This window comes from Juglans microcarpa x Juglans regia, chromosome 2S (genome assembly GCF_004785595.1).
Source record: "Juglans microcarpa x Juglans regia isolate MS1-56 chromosome 2S, Jm3101_v1.0, whole genome shotgun sequence".
Lineage (NCBI taxonomy): Eukaryota > Viridiplantae > Streptophyta > Magnoliopsida > Fagales > Juglandaceae > Juglans > Juglans microcarpa x Juglans regia.
Genome location: NC_054597.1, coordinates 7,060,269 through 7,075,909, shown reverse-complemented (window position 1 = coordinate 7,075,909; position 15,641 = coordinate 7,060,269). Strand labels below are relative to the sequence as shown.

The window sequence follows — 15,641 nt, the reverse complement described above, 5'->3', positions numbered from 1 at the left end:
CAAGTTTTGATAGCTCCCTCACTATTTATAACTGTGGTTCAAGCTAAACAAAAGTTTTCCAGCTTAGAAGACTCATCATCAGTTATTGTCCCGGTCCGGCCGTCCAATGTCGTCTGCCTGCCGATGCTTACCTTGTCAAACTTTGAGGTATGATTATGAATTAATATTGACATATTTGGAGATGAAGAAAAACAAAATTTAGCGTGATTATTCAACTCTTATGTCGGTACCAACTAGGCTTTTTATTCTTCCCATTTAGTTATGAAACGGAACCCTCTTTGAGACAATTGTGAGGATCATTCTAATATCCTAACATGTAAACAGACAAGATGAATTTGGATGCCGTATCATATGCCAACTCGTCTTGTTCATTTTGTTTTATTTTTTAACACTTTCCTCTTGTGCAGGTATTTGTCTAAAGCTGGACTCTCTCTCTCTCTCTCTCTCCCCTTTGTTTTTTTGTTTTTTTTTTTTTTTCTTCCAGTTATTGTTCATCTCTATCTTTTTCTGTTTATCGAAGAAAAATGCTGTCTTGAATTCTGTCCATTTCGAACTTCTCTCTTACAGCTAGGATTTTTCAAATTTGAGAACTTTATAACTCCATTATTTGTCATAACTGACATGAAATCATGTACCTTATAACCCATTAATCGCTTGTATATCTTTAATACATTGATACTAAATACTTCTTCCTTTAGGATGAAAAAACAAAATCTCAGCAAATTTACCCAAGAGATCATCGTCTTTTTCTTGCAAAACATTGATGTACAAAAGATACAGAAACAGTTCCAGATGGGAATCAGAAACCAAGAAACTCTCATGTTGTACTCTCCACATAGCGAGCGATGCCATAGAATTAGGATCTTGGAATGTAGATCACATTCTCTCGTAATCGAGTTTATCCGACTGCACATAAACATGAGAATCAGATCAAACAGAAAGTTTCAAAAGTCGAGTGAAGAAAGGTGCTGAGGGCATCTGATCTGCTGCTTAAAGTTAAGGCCATTGTCATGCAGCTTTGTTCTCAGGTTACCAATCAAATAAGCCAGAGTCTGAATCTAAGAAACTGTTCTTTTTTATTTTCGTAACACCAGGCTCAACCGCTCAGGTAAATTAGGTGCGATAATATCACTCATGCAGCCGCATGAGAATACTGACTCTGACCAAATTGCTGATTTGCAATGGTTAAAGTGTTGGATTCTTAGATGGAATCATTGTCAAGCTAAATTAGCCTGGAAAGGATATATATGAGCTGAGCTTGAGTTCAGCCAAATGAAACATGATTCAAGATTAAATTGGGCTTGATGGACTTGGATGAGCTTGATCCCAATCCAAGTTCAATCCCACAAAGATTAAATAATCAAATATCGAGCTTGTTGGCACCCTTAGGCGAGCATAATGAAACATACATTAAAATAAACTGTTAGCAGTACCTTGATAAGCATATCTGTTGGAAGCCAAGCTGGTGCAGTTGGGATACCAACCCATGCAATCTGTTAAATTTTCATTATTTAGTTAGATCCAACATTCTCTAACCTATCAGATTTCTCATATCTTCAGTCTAGTAAGTTCAATGCAAATATTGCTGCTTTTGTATATAAAGTAGAAAGGTTTGATATTGGTCTGACAGTTGAGAAAATGGTGTCAAATTTAATAACATCTTATATCCAGCATCCCAAGGTGTTTTGAGCAGCAGACTAACTTTCAACGTTTCAGTGAGATTCAACGTTTTATGATGAATGAAAGAAATAGAATCACTTACAAGAGCATACTCTCCCGTCTCAAAAAGACGTAGATCCAAGACCTAGAAGATTAGCATGCTGCCAGTTAGAAATGTGAAATGGCCAGCAAAAATGCTTCACTTGGAAATGCAACTACCAAGCCTTAAATCATGAGAGCTGCTAGAGATTTTAAACAAGGTCTACCTCACCACGGTCTTCATAAATGTAGTCCAAGCCTTTGTAATAAGGTGGATGCCCAACAGATAGATACTGAAAATTTGAATCAAATATCTCAGTATTCCAGTATATGCCAAGGCTAAAATATAAGGCATGCCCAATTGAAAGGAAAGATTAGGCAGAGTATAAGACTATAAGACCCCTAATCTCAATCTCTGCTATAAACAAACATGTTCTGTGCAGAAAATCGTAGCAAAAAGTTGTCATATGGATAGAAATCTTCTCTGTACAAGTACTAGAACTAGAATTTTTTTATTTTTATTTTTGGGATTTATTTGTATATAGAGAAAAAAAAAATAGAAGCATTTCTTCAATAAAAAAGGCCAACTTATACTTACATTAACACTATTGAGATACTTCTCCTTGTCCACCCTCACAATCTGACCTTTCTTCACTGTCACAAGAGAAGAAAAACGAAGAACAATAGCAAGGAAGATAAGAATGAGCATCTTTGTCCTTTTTCACTTCCAAAACAAATAAAAAATTGTCATGAAATTTCAGAACTCACTCGAATATACAGGCTTTTTGGGGAGCTTAGAAGGTTTTGTTGAGGGTTGGGCATTAGAGGAAGACTCTTCTTCGCTCTTTGTCTGCGTAGTCTTTTCCTCACCTGGTTCCGCGGCTTTTACGGCTCTAATTGACTGCAAGCGAAGAGGGTTTCTTCTTGAGGTAGGAGGGAACCGAGAGAGGCATGAGAAAGAGCTCTGAGAGAGAACTGCAGTGAAAGCCATGGAAGAGAGAGCCATGTGACTCCTCGGAAAGTTTCAAAATCACTGTAGTCTTGTGGAGATAAGAGACGATGATGATCCTTCTATTTCCAACGGCCAGATTTTAGAGACAAAAATCTGTTGGTTCGCGCTAAGTGAAAGCAATCACGGCGTGCCACATCAAATTAGCATAAAATGAAATCCACTTTTTATTTTTATTCTTAAATATATATATATATATATATATATATTTTTAAGTACATTTAACATTTTTATATTAAAAATCATGTCTTCTGATTAATGCCATTTTATTTTTATAAACTGATTGCTTTCAACCTTAAACCACTTTAGTGAAAAGAGAAATTCAATCCTTACAAGCAAAAAGACTACAAACCAAAACCTTAGGAGAAGAAAAAGAAAAGAAAATAAGTGTTTGGCTTGCATCATATTAAAATTTTATTCGATACATCATCTTGTTTGAAAAATGAATGTGCAATATTACTTTAAGTGAAAAAATAAGTTAACTTTTCTATCAATCTTCCAAGCTTGTCTTATGGAGTCGTTTGGATTGAGAAACACTTTCAATCCATCTCATCTCAGCATTATATCTTACTTAAATTTTTATACAAAATATAATAAACAATTCAACTTTTTTAAATCTTAAAATGATAATAATATTAAAAAATAATATTATAACAATATTTTATTCAACTTTTATTTAAAACTATACAATTTCATCTTATCTCATTTCACTATCCAAACAACTTATCTAACTGTATTATGTATTGCAATTGGTATATTAACCAATATTATATTAAATGTAAAAACTTCATGCCAACAAATAAGAAGAATAATTCTTTAAATTAATTTTATAATATTTTATTAAACTTTGAAGTTTTGAAACTGAAATTTTATAAATGGAGTCTACTACAGCCACAGAGGATAGAATCCTCACCGAATGGCAAAACTTTTTTTTTTCTTTTTTTGAATCATTTTTTAAACACTTTAAATATTTTTAAAAAATACAAAAAAAATCATAAATTCATTTAAAAATAACTCCTTAATCACTAAATTAAAAAAAAAAAAAATACATTTCGGTATAAATTTTCGGTAAAAACTGTGTGGGAATGGTATTTTCCTTTAAAATAAAGCAAGCAAATCAGTTTGAGAGTCTGGTTGTAGAGCATGAATCTCTCTACTCTTTTCTGCGCTTCAGCTCCTCTTTTGCCTCCTCCTCGTTCTACTTCTACCTCTTCCTCTAGGTCTGCACGAGCATCTTTTTCAGCTGGGCAATTCTTCGAACAGAAAATTTTCTTTCGAATTTGCGGTTGCTTTTTGCCTTTTGTCGTTGTGGTTCTCTTATTGGTATACTGCTCTCTGTAATATCAGGACTGGCGCTACTGAGAATTTCTCCATCGAGGGCCGGAATCTGAATTTCTCCATTACTACGAGGCAGGGAAATTATGTGCCGATTCTTCGGGACTGCTCGCTTCGGATTCCTTCCGGACAGTTCTGGATGCTTCTTGGACCCAACGGTTGCGGAAAATCTACCCTCTTGAAGGTACATCAAAATTTTTACCATGCCAGTGTTCCTTATCTTTTTTAAAATGATTTGTTCTTCCTTTTCATGGTATCTTACTTTTATTAGAGTATTTGAAGTAATTGTTTTGTTTTTCTTCATCAAGTAAAGAGGATGTATCGGTCAGGTGGGGTTTTTTGGGTTCTATAGATTGGAGTTGTGCCTATGGGGAGCTGTATAGTGTATTGTATACAGTTGTATTAATGGGCAAAGAAAGGGACAAAAAGCTCATTGTAGTTTGTTTGACCAGATTTTGATAGTCATGGGTTTACAATATCAAGAGTAATGCAGATTCTGGCTGGTCTTTTGAGTCCAACGAATGGAACTGCGTATGTCAAGGGATCCAAGAGTTACGTTTTCCAAAATCCAGATCATCAGGTGTGTTCTCTCTCTCTCTCTCTCTCAAATCCCTTTTCAAGATTTGTGTTATTTACACTTTCCATTACGGATTGAACTTTTTCATGTTTGGTTGCAAGTCTAAAGATTAACATGTAAAACTCTCTGTTTTGTGTTATTAATGGAGAAAAAATCTACTTGGCTACTAATTTGCATATCATAACAGAATGAATTCCATTTTACCATGCAATAGGACCCCTATCAAATTCTTCCCAAATCAGGGCGTTTGATAATCTTTTTTCCCCATGAGCTATGGCTGCTTTCATGAGTGGTTGTCTTTTCTGTGCTGCTTTAGGGTGGTTGTCCTCCATGGTTGAAATGGCCCAGGGTTATTTTCTCCAAGAATTCCCTCTGCAATAGGGTTCTTCCCAGATCTTTTGCCTTGCTCCAACCCTACTCCTAAATTGCTCTCTCTCTCTCTCACTCTTTCTCTCTCTCTATTGCAATCAAGCAGACTATGATAGTTATACCTATAATATAGAGGAAAATAGAAGGAATAAAGTATCTGGGAGTTTGAATTGTTGATAATTTCCTACTGAGGTTCAAAATGGTGTTAATAAAGCTAGTTTGTTCTTATATCTGTTTAAAATTAGGTCCAGATGAGTTTGGGCATCAATATGTAATGAGCAGAAGTGGATAATTAAATCTAATGAATGAATTGCTCAGAAAATAGACCATAACCAATCTTGCTGAGGCTGTCAAAATTCCAAAGCAAGAGTTCACACCTGCTATCTGCAATTTGCTGGGTTCAAACTTCAAACTAGGCACGGTAAACAATTAGGTCAAGGATTAGAGGATCGGCACAGACAAGAAAAAACTACGCCATAATTAATTATCCAAACTGATCACTTATTTGTGCGGATTAAAAATTGCTAAAGGGAACTACCAGTAAGTGCTTATGATGGCAGTCCCTCTTGTGTTGCAGGTAGTGATGCCTACAGTAGAAGCTGATGTGGCATTTGGCCTTGGAAAGTTTAATTTGACCAATGGCGAAGTTAGATCTAGGGTATCTAATGCTTTGGATGCTGTTGGCATGTCTAACTACCTGCAGGTAACTTATTTGTATCAATATCTTTTGGATTGTTGAAGTATTTGCTAGAAGTTGGACATCTGCTTATGTCTTTTGTTGCATTTCTAGAGGTCTGTTCAAACTCTCAGTGGTGGACAGAAACAGAGTGTGGCAATTGCTGGTGCTTTAGCTGAATCTTGCAAAGTACTGTTATTGGATGAGCTCACAACATTTTTAGATGAAAACGATCAGGTATTTTATATGAGAGACATGAGATGGAACGTTTTTAATACTTTATGATGTCATATATTATAGACAGATCTGGGGTATGCTGACTTCAAAATGAGATGAAAATCAGATTTGATAACGTGAATCATTCACCAATCACCAATTTATAACATCACGAATTTCATTTCCCATTAATATTTATCAATTTTTTCTTTGTCTATATTAGGTTGGGGTAATTAAAGCGGTTAGAACTTGTTTGGATAGTTCTGAAGAAGTTACGGCATTGTGGGTGACCCATCGTTTGGAAGAACTTGAGTATGCAGACGGTGCTGTTTATATGGAAAATGGGGAAGTTGTCATGCAGGGTGATGCAGCAAGAATATTGGAGTTTATCAGAACTAGGCAATCTGCGTACATCAAACAGATCAATTCTTGAAGAAAATTTTCCTTGTATCTCGAATCCTTTTCACATTACCCCATTTCTATTGCAAGAGCAAGCTTTTGCTCCTCATTGAGATCAGTCAGAATGAGGAATACAAATTCTAAGCCGGTTTACAATTGCGGCCTCAGGAAACTGATAGGTTTCACTTCGAAGTTAGTCCCAAAATTATTACCACTTCCTTTAGAGCTAGAAAGATATTTTTCATCATCATTTTAACCATTATCTCCTGAAGTGACATCAAATGATTGACAAATAAGTGAAAAATAACAAATATTTATTCAATCATTTGATGTCAAGTTATGAGATAATAAAAGTATTGTCGAGTTTAATAAAATACTAAAGATATTGAACACAAGTTGGGAAACATGTAAACAAAGAGAATACGAACCCTAGGACTTACTATATACAGCCACCAAGAAGCTTGAAACCCAAAACTTTATTGAATGGATACTTTTTTTTTTATAAGTACTTTATTGAATGGATACTATCACATGTCCATTGGTCATCCACTACACCACACGTTTATGGTATAATAGTTGATGGGATAAAGAAAGTAAGTTGGGTGAGGAGCAACCTCACTCAAGAGGATTTTCCAATTTGGTTGACTTTTTGTTTTTTGGCTGACACTAGTGGATCTTGGCCAAGTTAGTCCTAATTCTGTTCTGGCTTGCAGGTGGCTTGATAACACGTGCTTATGTACCTATAAACGTGAATCTAACTGGTTCATATATGCCCAAATATTTATAGTTTAAAGAGGATTATGACTGAGATCCACCTTCCAAGTCCATACCATATGGATGCTTTTTCAATAGTTGAAGTTTATATTTTAAATATATGAGAAAGCTTTTAACTATTGGTTTGAGTTTTTGAGACAATGGTTAACTTTATCAATTACAAATTTAGGAAAACAAATTACAGGCCCATAAAAATATTTCAAACCCTTGAGTCATTATTTTTCACTAATATTTATGTGCTTATGGTCAATTGGGGTTCGATTTTCTTTTGAATCAAAGCTGAAAACTATTCATGCATTTAATAAACAAGTCAACTTTCCCTTCACTTTTTTATTTTTTATTTTTTATTTTCTGGTTTGAGGAACTCCCACTCACCGAGTCACTTTGGGATGGTTATGGAAATATCAAAACCAGTCCTGGAAGTATAAAAATTTCAAAGAAACAAACGCACACCTCCGCTGACCAAAATGCCATAGTGGCAATACAGTGCGCAACCACACTGAACGGCGCATCATAGCATCCACTGCATGAAAATTGTGAAAGTCTACCAAAAAAAAAAAAAAAAAAAAGCCTCGAATGTTGCATACATAACGAACATGGCCGCCCAGAATAGAAAAAGAAGATGAGAAACAATTCAGCAGATGTAAAAGAGCTTAACTTTCACATCTAAAGTTAGTTTTGACTCTATAGTTTGCGCCAAACCAGCTCTGCAAAGAGACTTTCCCTGTATCTCTCAAAATCCCAAAAGGAAATCCATTTATTTTCTTCCCAACTTCTCTCATTTTCTCGCCTTTTGTCCATTTCTTTTGTGACCCTCGACGGGTTTTGAAGTCTTGGCTTAGATGGGTTCGAGGTACTCTCTCCTTTCTCTCTGTGCTGAATAAGATTGCTCGCGACTGAAAATGGGTCGTTACTGGTTTTGTTTATTGCCCACTGATTGTCCATAAATTTTTATATTTTGAAATTTGACATTTCTTTTGGGTTTACAAACTCAACAATTGCGTTAACCGTTAGTCGATAACAGATATCTCAACATGGAAGGTTGCTTTTCTCAAATTCTGCAACTCTCTCTCTCTCTCCCTCCTGTTTGTTACCCCCCACCCCCAAGCCCACACTTGAGGACTCCTTCCTCTTTATACATTTTTTGGTTGCCAATCCCATATTATTTTGTGAAATATATTGAGTAAAATAATTCAATATGAATGCAGCCGTCTGATTTCTAATCTGTATCATATGCAACCAATGCTAAACATAAATGCCTAGGTTACTTGTTAGTCTGCATTATATGTGATTTTCCTTTGAATGCTGATTACAAGTTTAAAGATTGAAAAAAATTGAAGGATGCAATTTCTAAAGAGAAAAAATCATAGGAGTAAAATGCAATTCTAGGGATGGGTTATTTTTTCCTATCCTCAACTTTGTGTTTATTTGTTCCTTCACTTTTTTCTCTTTTAGTTCTTTCTGAGTGTTGTTACCGGCTTTTATCTGCTATGCACTTTTACTTTTCTCCTGCTTCTTAGCTACTCTTAGCATGGTTTATGCTTCTTATGCTCTCTCATTCATTGTCACTATACTACTATTCTCCCTGGACATCTCTCTGAGTCCCAGCTTTTCTATTAAGAGGTTTCTGGCAGTCTACTTTATGAGAAATGTGACTTTTAAGAAGATGAAGTTGTGATAGCCTTATTACTGAAAGCTTCTTTTATCGAGTTGATCACAATGGCTTGTTTTGGTTGGTACTCAAATGCGTATTCCTTTTGCTCTCTGGTCTTGCAAGAGGCCAATTTCTTTGGAACTAGATTAGAATTATCCCATTCTCCTTGCACATCTCTCTGACAACATCAACCAATCTACCTGTAAAGTTTGGGAGTGAAGTTCATGATAATTTTAAGGATGAAATCTTATTTTTTAGCTATTCAAAATGGCTTGTTTTGTTTGCAAACTAATGTATTTTCCTGCCAGATTTTGGTCTTCCAAGGGAGCAGCTTCTTTCAAAGTTTTTTCAGATTACTTGGTTTGAGTTGTTTAAGCCTTCTTGTTCAAGTTGGAATGAAAAAAAAAATGGTTGGGAGGCCTAAAACAGCATCAACAGGAATAGCGAAAAAGGATACGAGTAATAGGGTGATGATAAAGAGTTTGAATATATAGGATAGAATGGTGGAATAGGATGAATGAGACTGACCCTGATTGGTTGAGACTGACCTTGATTGGTTGAAAGTGATCCATACGGCTGCACATGTCACTGAGTTGGGAGTTGATACATAAAAATTGATATTATTTTTATAGGAAGGATAACTTTCCCATATTGGAGGATTACGCTTTGACTAGAAGTGAATGCATACTGTTTGGTTTGGGGGTGGAGGTGAATATGAGACTGGTGGCACGTGGGTTGGAACATGTTTCTTGGAAGGTGAAAAGGTCCTAATGGAAATGGTTTGTCACTCTCTATAAATAGAGGACTTGATAATATGCTGAGTTTCTTAAGAGTTGAAGGGGACAAAAGACAAATACTACTTGAGAAATGTTGTTCTTCATTTTGCATTTGTCATCCCCAATCATACCAGTTGGTCTGTAATAAAATGCCTTCTGCTGTTGTTATAGGGTTTTTAGCTTTATTCTACATTACATTTGAATTATTAAGAAGTAAATATCTAATATTTTTTAGCTTAATAAATCTTCCACTCGCAATGTTTGAATTTACATATTCCATCAGTGTTGTCCACGTTATCTTTTAGCCCTTATGTGACCGGTAAGACTCATTTGGAGCAAGGTCATTTATTGTCAATGCGCTTGGCTTTGTTTTTTTTCCTTCTGTTTTTTTGTTTTTGATTGTTGCTTTGGATATGAACTAATCTTATTCCACCTTTTTTTTTATAGATCAACATCTGCAATGAAGCCTTTTGAAAACAGTGAAAATGACCTGGAAACTGGTAAGTTAGACAAAGACAGAGATAGGACAGCACGAGTTCACAGGGTGCTAAAGATACATAATCAAGCCTTATTGTCTGGCCTCGCATATTGCATTTCGTCATGCAGCATGATTCTGATCAACAAGTTTGTACTTTCCAGCTATGATTTTAATGCTGGGATATCTTTGATGGTTTACCAGGTAGTTTGATGTAATTGGTGTTCCTTGTATGGACATGCGATCACGAATTTCTCTTTTTTTGAAAATATTTTTGTTAGATTTATTGCAATTTTATAAAATGATCTGAAAAATGTTTCTAATATCTAACGAGCTGATGACCCTGACATATACTTGTATGGATGCAGAATCTTATTTCAGTGATTATTGTGTCAATATTGAGTTTTCTTGGCATAATATCAACAGAGCCACTAACATGGAGATTGGTTAAAGTTTGGCTACCTGTGAATGCTATTTTTGTTGGAATGCTCATTACAAGCATGTTTAGGTATGGGATTTTTCTAGTATGTGTTCATCTTAATAATTTTTTTTAGTAACGTGAAACTCTTTTTTTTTTTTTTAAAAAAAAGAATGCTCCATAACATATTGTTTTATATTTTCTTCAGTTTGAAATACATTAATGTCGCTATGGTCACTGTCCTGAAAAATGTTACCAATGTGATAACTGCTCTTGGCGAAATGTATCTATTCAGTACGCATCATGACGGCAGAGTTTGGGCTGCTCTGTTCCTAATGGTACGTTCAGTGATCAAAGTGTAGTTTTGGATTTTTTTTTTCCAGAAATTTAAATTGGTATCTGGAATAAGATAATCAAATTCTTTCAGTTGTTACTTGCATCTAAGAGTGTCTCATTCTTTTTTTTCCTAATGTTTGCTTTTGCCTTTTCTTCTCCTTTGGGTTTCTAATATGTATATCTTGAAAAGTTAAAGTTCATCTTACATATTATTTTGAAATTTTATCAATACATTCAAAGAGGGCAATTGGGGGAACACATGAGGTAGCTAAATTTTTTCATATCAAATGCCTTTATTTATATAGGTCATTTATTTTTGCATGGGGGATTATACAAAAATAATTAAACTTTAGGGCACCAGAGATTGGTGGTCCTGCAGTGTAGGAGGTTCATATGATAACATATTAATAGCGGTTGTTCTATAATAACTCCCCCTTGGCTAGGCACGTGTTTGAAAGGATGCAATGTTTGTTTTGGGTGCCGATGTTTCCGGCATATACATTTGTCAGCAACTAATCTTGTTCTGGTTTGAGTTCTTGTAATTCTGGGGCTTTACTGGATTTGAACTTTTCTGAAAATGCTTGCATCTGTTACATAGATTTGCTTTACACATTTTCATTAATTTGCAAATGAGTAAGTTTGAAACGGTTTTACCTATGTGACCTGTGCAGATAATTTCGGCCATTTCTGGAGGGGTTACTGATCTATCTTTTCATGCCGTTGGCTATGCGTGGCAGATTGCTAATTGTTTCTTAACTGCATCCTATTCTGTGAGTACACAATTTGGACCTCTGTTTCAAAGTTATTTCCCTTGTTCTCTGTACATTAACAGGAGCCACAGGCATACATATTGGTCAGTTTGGCCATTTTTCTCTCTTTTAGTTGCATATACTTCTGCATCTAGTCTCTTACCAGATATCATGTACATATTTGCATGGCTATCATAAGCTCTTTTGTGGTTGAGAAAAGGGCATGCTTCAGCTAGATAGTCAAAACCTCTGTTGTTAATGAGTACTAAACCCCTTAAGAATTTAAACATTATCAAGAGGTTGTGATAAGTCAAAAGTTGAAGAATCAGGAATTTGTATTTTTAATACATAAATAGGCACCTTATTTAGAAATGTATAGATATGCAATCATTATGATTATATTCCGTCGGTAAATTCTATAGAAAGGTGTATAATGACTAAAATACTCCTAATATGGGGAAAAAACAGATTCAAAACAAAAAGTTAGGAGTACTTTGTTCATTTCATATGTTTTTCTGCCCAGATGAGGGCAAGATTGAAAAGGCGGAAGTTTAGAAAGTAACAAGGATGTTTCTTTGAAGGTTTGGAATCTCTGTTGAGATCCAACAAATAGGGATGGAGCGAGCATTATAGTTCACTGATTTAATGGGTGCATTCTCTTACCTTCTTGCACATAATTACTTTCCTTGATGGTTTGAGTCTGATGTCTTACCTATCTCACTCATAAAAAAGTTTCATTCTGATGTCTTATTTGTTTAATTTTATCTGTGCAGCTAACCCTGCGTAGGGTCATGGATACAGCAAAGCAAGTTACCAAATCTGGAAATTTGAATGAGTTTTCAATGGTCTTGCTCAATAACACCCTATCATTGCCTTTAGGGATTCTTCTAATTTTTGTTTTCAATGAGGTGGATTATCTCTCCAGAACGTGAGTTTTTCTTCCCCCTGTTCTGGAATTTTATTCTTCACCGATAGTATTTAGCTAGTATAATGTCATCAGCACCCAATTCTTCCCTGTTTGTTTCTGACATATCGAGATAATAGTTACAGATATTTGGGTTGGATGAGTAGATATTGCCATATCTCTGAAGTACAATAAATTCAGTTTAATGTAGTGATTCATTTTAAAGCTGAACATGATTTATTTAGGGGTACTAGAAGCAGTTTGTACGTTTATCTATGCATACTGTATTTTTGTTTATGTAACTTTTTTTTCCCAGATTTCGCAGCTTTTTCCCCTGTTCTAATCTAACAAAGATCATCTAATTTGGTCCATGCAATCTAAAAGTGGTCATGATATTGTTGGATAAGTAGAAGCAAGGAAATTTATGCATTGCTATAGCAAGGGTACGCAATTGAACTGTTACATTGTATAACCATCCCTTTTTATCATTTATTATATTATTAAAGATTAACTATAAACTCAGAAGGTGCGTTATTGTTATTTAAGTAGAATTAGGGTAAAAAAAAATAGAGTCAGGGTTTAAACTTAGGATGACTGCTTCGGTACCATGTTGAATCTCCATCTATCCCAGAGACTCAAGCTGATGTAAGAAGTGGAGTTAATCATTTAATTAATATTTCAACACCTTCAAAGGGTTTCTCACTCGGGTGAACCTCCTCTTAAGATCTCTGACTATACCCGATTCAGGAAGGTATTGATTCCTTGATCAGCTTGACACGACGATTAAAGACTTGGCCAAAGATAAACATAGAGAACGGTGTCAACTAAGAGTTTCATCAAAATTAGGAAGGTCAAGCACTACATGAATGGGGTTGGCAGAAGAGATGCTTGAATGCCTCAGCTGTATACATCACTGGACTTCCACTTCTTTTTAGCTATATGTTTAATACCTCAACTCTGGAGATATGTTATTTGGCAGTCTGAGTGCCTTGACTAAGCTCTAACTGTATGCAGAGAAAACTTATTTTATTTTTTTCCTTTTCAAATTCTCTTGTTGAATCTTTTGGATGTTGAATTGAGTTGGCAGGCCACTATTGAGTTTGCCAACCTTCTGGTTTGTAATGACAATAAGTGGAGTTTTGGGACTAGCAATCAGCTTCACTTCCATGTGGTTTCTTCATCAAACTGGGGCTACAACGTACAGGTAATATTAAGAATGCTTTTCCCAGGAAAAAAAAAAAAAAAAAAAAAAAAAATTATTGAGACCCAGATGATCTGACTTTGAGAATGGGCTTGTCTAGGTTCCAACTTTTATTTGCTGTTAGATTTGGTTTTTTCTTAGTGAACAAAGTGCAAGTCAAATGGAGGTTGGGATTGGTAAGATTAGTGATTTTGTGCAAGCTAGCCACCCAAGAACGCACCATGGGTGTATAATAAATAGTTGCATTGGGTTCATGTGGGGGTAAGGGATTTAAAAGTTCTGCATTGAAGGGACTGGTTTGAGTTCAGTTTTTATGCCATTATGAACCCCAGGTTCAATTTAAGCTAAATGAAATTTGGTTGGAAATGATAACAAATTAGCTCTGTGTGTGTGCATGTGTTTTATTAAACCATTGTGATTATTTTAGATAAGACAGTATTAATCATAATAATACAACTGTAATCACGAAACTGCGTCCTGCAGCCTTGTGGGGTCATTGAATAAGATCCCTTTGTCAATTGCTGGCATCCTTCTTTTCAAAGTTCCTACCAGCTTGGAAAACTCCACAAGCATACTCTTCGGTAAGTTCAGTCCATGCCATTGGCTTGACAATATTACATTTTGCACTTACCACCTGAAACAAAATTTGATTTTGCAGTTTTAAAACATTTTTTTTTTTTTTGTTTTCTGTAGGTCTCTTGGCTGGAGTATTCTTCGCTAGGGCGAAAATGCGGACAAGATCTCAAACCTGAAAAGTAGCAAAAGTAATGTAGCTTTAGATGATAACCTAATTTTGCACTCTTTTCAGTAAATTGCATCCGAGAGCTTGACCATCCCATGAAGTCATAAAGGACAGTTAATAGAGCAGTTTTTCTTCTTAAAATGGAGACAAAAGGAGGGAAAAACAAGCTCTTTAAGTGCTGTTCTATTCTCTTGATATATATTTTTCCCCTTGTTACATGAGAGAAGGACATTGTATTGGAACTTGGGATGGATTGGGTGCCGAGCTTGTTGTATTATTGAGGGAAGATGCGAGCACAGAGCACTAGTTCTTTTCCAGATATAAACTGTAACATCATGTAACTGATTCTTATCTTACCTTGTACCATCATTGAAGTTGAAACCTTCTCTTCAATGTGTTACTTCAGCTACTGAAGATCAACACTGAAAGTGGATTTTCTTTTTCTTTTGTGGATGTATGTATGTGTGCGTGTCTATATATATATATATATAGAGAGAGAGAGAGAGAGAGAGAGAGGGAGAGAGAGATGTGATTGGTTGCATGCATTTAAACTCAAATGGAGTTTTGGGTGGGCCTCGAAATTGAAACTCGCTGGCATACAAAAATGCAAACTCATGAGGCCAACCAAATCCTACGTAGTTTTATAGAGAAATGTTATGTATCAGTCATTATTTATTTTCACATCATATACCTATAGTTTTTTCATTGAGTGTAGAGTGATAAATAGTGATTGATAAGAATAATTTTTCAGTTTTAAATTGGGTGCTGCATACTCAAGTGTCACCTAGAAGGTCAAAAAAAATTTTTTTGTTAATTAATTTCAAACATTTTTTAAAATTCTTTAAACATTTAAAAAAATAAAAATTACAAACTCATTAAAAAATACTTCTTTAATTATTAAGTAAATAATAATAATAATAATAATAATAATAATGAATCGATGAAGATTCTTGATAAGTCAAATATTTTCGATACGCAAGTTTTACGTATTTTTTTAGAAAAAATAAAATTTATTATTAAAAAAATAATTTTTATATATAAATTTACTTCTTTTTAAAAGAAATGTATAAAATTTACAAATTTTAAAATTGTAAATATTATTTCCCTCAATATAATTACCAATCAATCAAATCTGATAATTAATCGTTTTCGTGCCCGTGTGTTGCAACTTTTTGCGGCTGAACAGAGTCATTAATATTTGAGAACAAATAAAAAAAAAAAAATTACACAAAAATAAATTAACAAATTGAATATTTTCATAAGATCTATTAGATCTATTTTACGATAAAAATAATTTTAAAATCTGACGTATTATATCTAGTTACATCAGTTT

At 34.7% G+C, this 15,641-nt stretch overlaps 3 protein-coding genes across 12 annotated transcripts; 2 read left to right on the top strand and 1 right to left on the bottom strand.

Annotated features, from left to right (window-relative positions):
- Window positions 1-723: 723 nt before the first annotated feature.
- LOC121252462 (NAD(P)H-quinone oxidoreductase subunit O, chloroplastic) lies at window positions 724-2,761 on the bottom strand. Its single transcript, XM_041152126.1, has 6 exons — window positions 2,467-2,761; window positions 2,297-2,352; window positions 1,926-1,991; window positions 1,763-1,804; window positions 1,434-1,493; window positions 724-906 (listed from the first exon to the last, which is right to left on the bottom strand). Exons 1-6 carry the CDS (start codon window positions 2,702-2,704, stop codon window positions 877-879), a joined length of 492 nt encoding a protein of 163 aa, XP_041008060.1. The 5' UTR covers window positions 2,705-2,761; the 3' UTR covers window positions 724-876.
- Window positions 2,762-3,779: 1,018 nt separating this feature from the next.
- On the top strand, window positions 3,780-6,435 carry LOC121252461 (ABC transporter I family member 10). The gene is made up of 6 exons (XM_041152125.1): window positions 3,780-3,927; window positions 4,055-4,226; window positions 4,536-4,622; window positions 5,566-5,691; window positions 5,779-5,901; window positions 6,104-6,435. Exons 1-6 carry the CDS (start codon window positions 3,851-3,853, stop codon window positions 6,311-6,313), a joined length of 795 nt encoding a protein of 264 aa, XP_041008059.1. The 5' UTR covers window positions 3,780-3,850; the 3' UTR covers window positions 6,314-6,435.
- LOC121252458 (GDP-mannose transporter GONST1) lies at window positions 6,324-14,749 on the top strand. 10 transcript variants are annotated; one of them, XM_041152122.1, is made up of 10 exons: window positions 7,844-7,906; window positions 9,757-9,823; window positions 9,931-9,983; window positions 10,385-10,466; window positions 10,585-10,714; window positions 11,384-11,482; window positions 12,235-12,389; window positions 13,453-13,569; window positions 14,050-14,147; window positions 14,260-14,749. In XM_041152122.1, exons 3-10 carry the CDS (start codon window positions 9,944-9,946, stop codon window positions 14,316-14,318), a joined length of 780 nt encoding a protein of 259 aa, XP_041008056.1. In that variant the 5' UTR covers window positions 7,844-7,906; window positions 9,757-9,823; window positions 9,931-9,943; the 3' UTR covers window positions 14,319-14,749. The 10 variants fall into 10 exon arrangements, with proteins under 10 accessions (XP_041008049.1, XP_041008051.1, XP_041008047.1 ...); XM_041152120.1 differs by having other exon boundaries at window positions 10,327-10,466; XM_041152114.1 differs by having other exon boundaries at window positions 9,931-10,162; window positions 10,327-10,466.
- Window positions 14,750-15,641: the final 892 nt, after the last annotated feature.

Excerpts from the sequence above, each read along its gene's own strand:
- LOC121252461 (XM_041152125.1), top strand. The coding sequence starts at position 3,851 with ATGAATCTCTCTACTCTTTTCTGCGCTTCAGCTCCTCTTTTGCCTCCT. Across the intron at positions 5,692-5,778 it reads GCATGTCTAACTACCTGCAG|AGGTCTGTTCAAACTCTCAG; the intron begins GTAACTTATTTG and ends TTGCATTTCTAG. Across the intron at positions 5,902-6,103 it reads TTTTAGATGAAAACGATCAG|GTTGGGGTAATTAAAGCGGT; the intron begins GTATTTTATATG and ends TGTCTATATTAG.
- LOC121252462 (XM_041152126.1), bottom strand. The coding sequence starts at position 2,704 with ATGGCTCTCTCTTCCATGGCTTTCACTGCAGTTCTCTCTCAGAGCTCT. Across the intron at positions 2,353-2,466 it reads CAAAAAGCCTGTATATTCGA|TGAAGAAAGGTCAGATTGTG; the intron begins GTGAGTTCTGAA and ends CTCTTGTGACAG. Across the intron at positions 1,992-2,296 it reads AGTATCTCAATAGTGTTAAT|TATCTATCTGTTGGGCATCC; the intron begins GTAAGTATAAGT and ends TCAAATTTTCAG.
- LOC121252458 (XM_041152113.1), top strand. Across the intron at positions 10,715-11,383 it reads GGGCTGCTCTGTTCCTAATG|ATAATTTCGGCCATTTCTGG; the intron begins GTACGTTCAGTG and ends TGACCTGTGCAG. Across the intron at positions 12,390-13,452 it reads GTGGATTATCTCTCCAGAAC|GCCACTATTGAGTTTGCCAA; the intron begins GTGAGTTTTTCT and ends TTGAGTTGGCAG.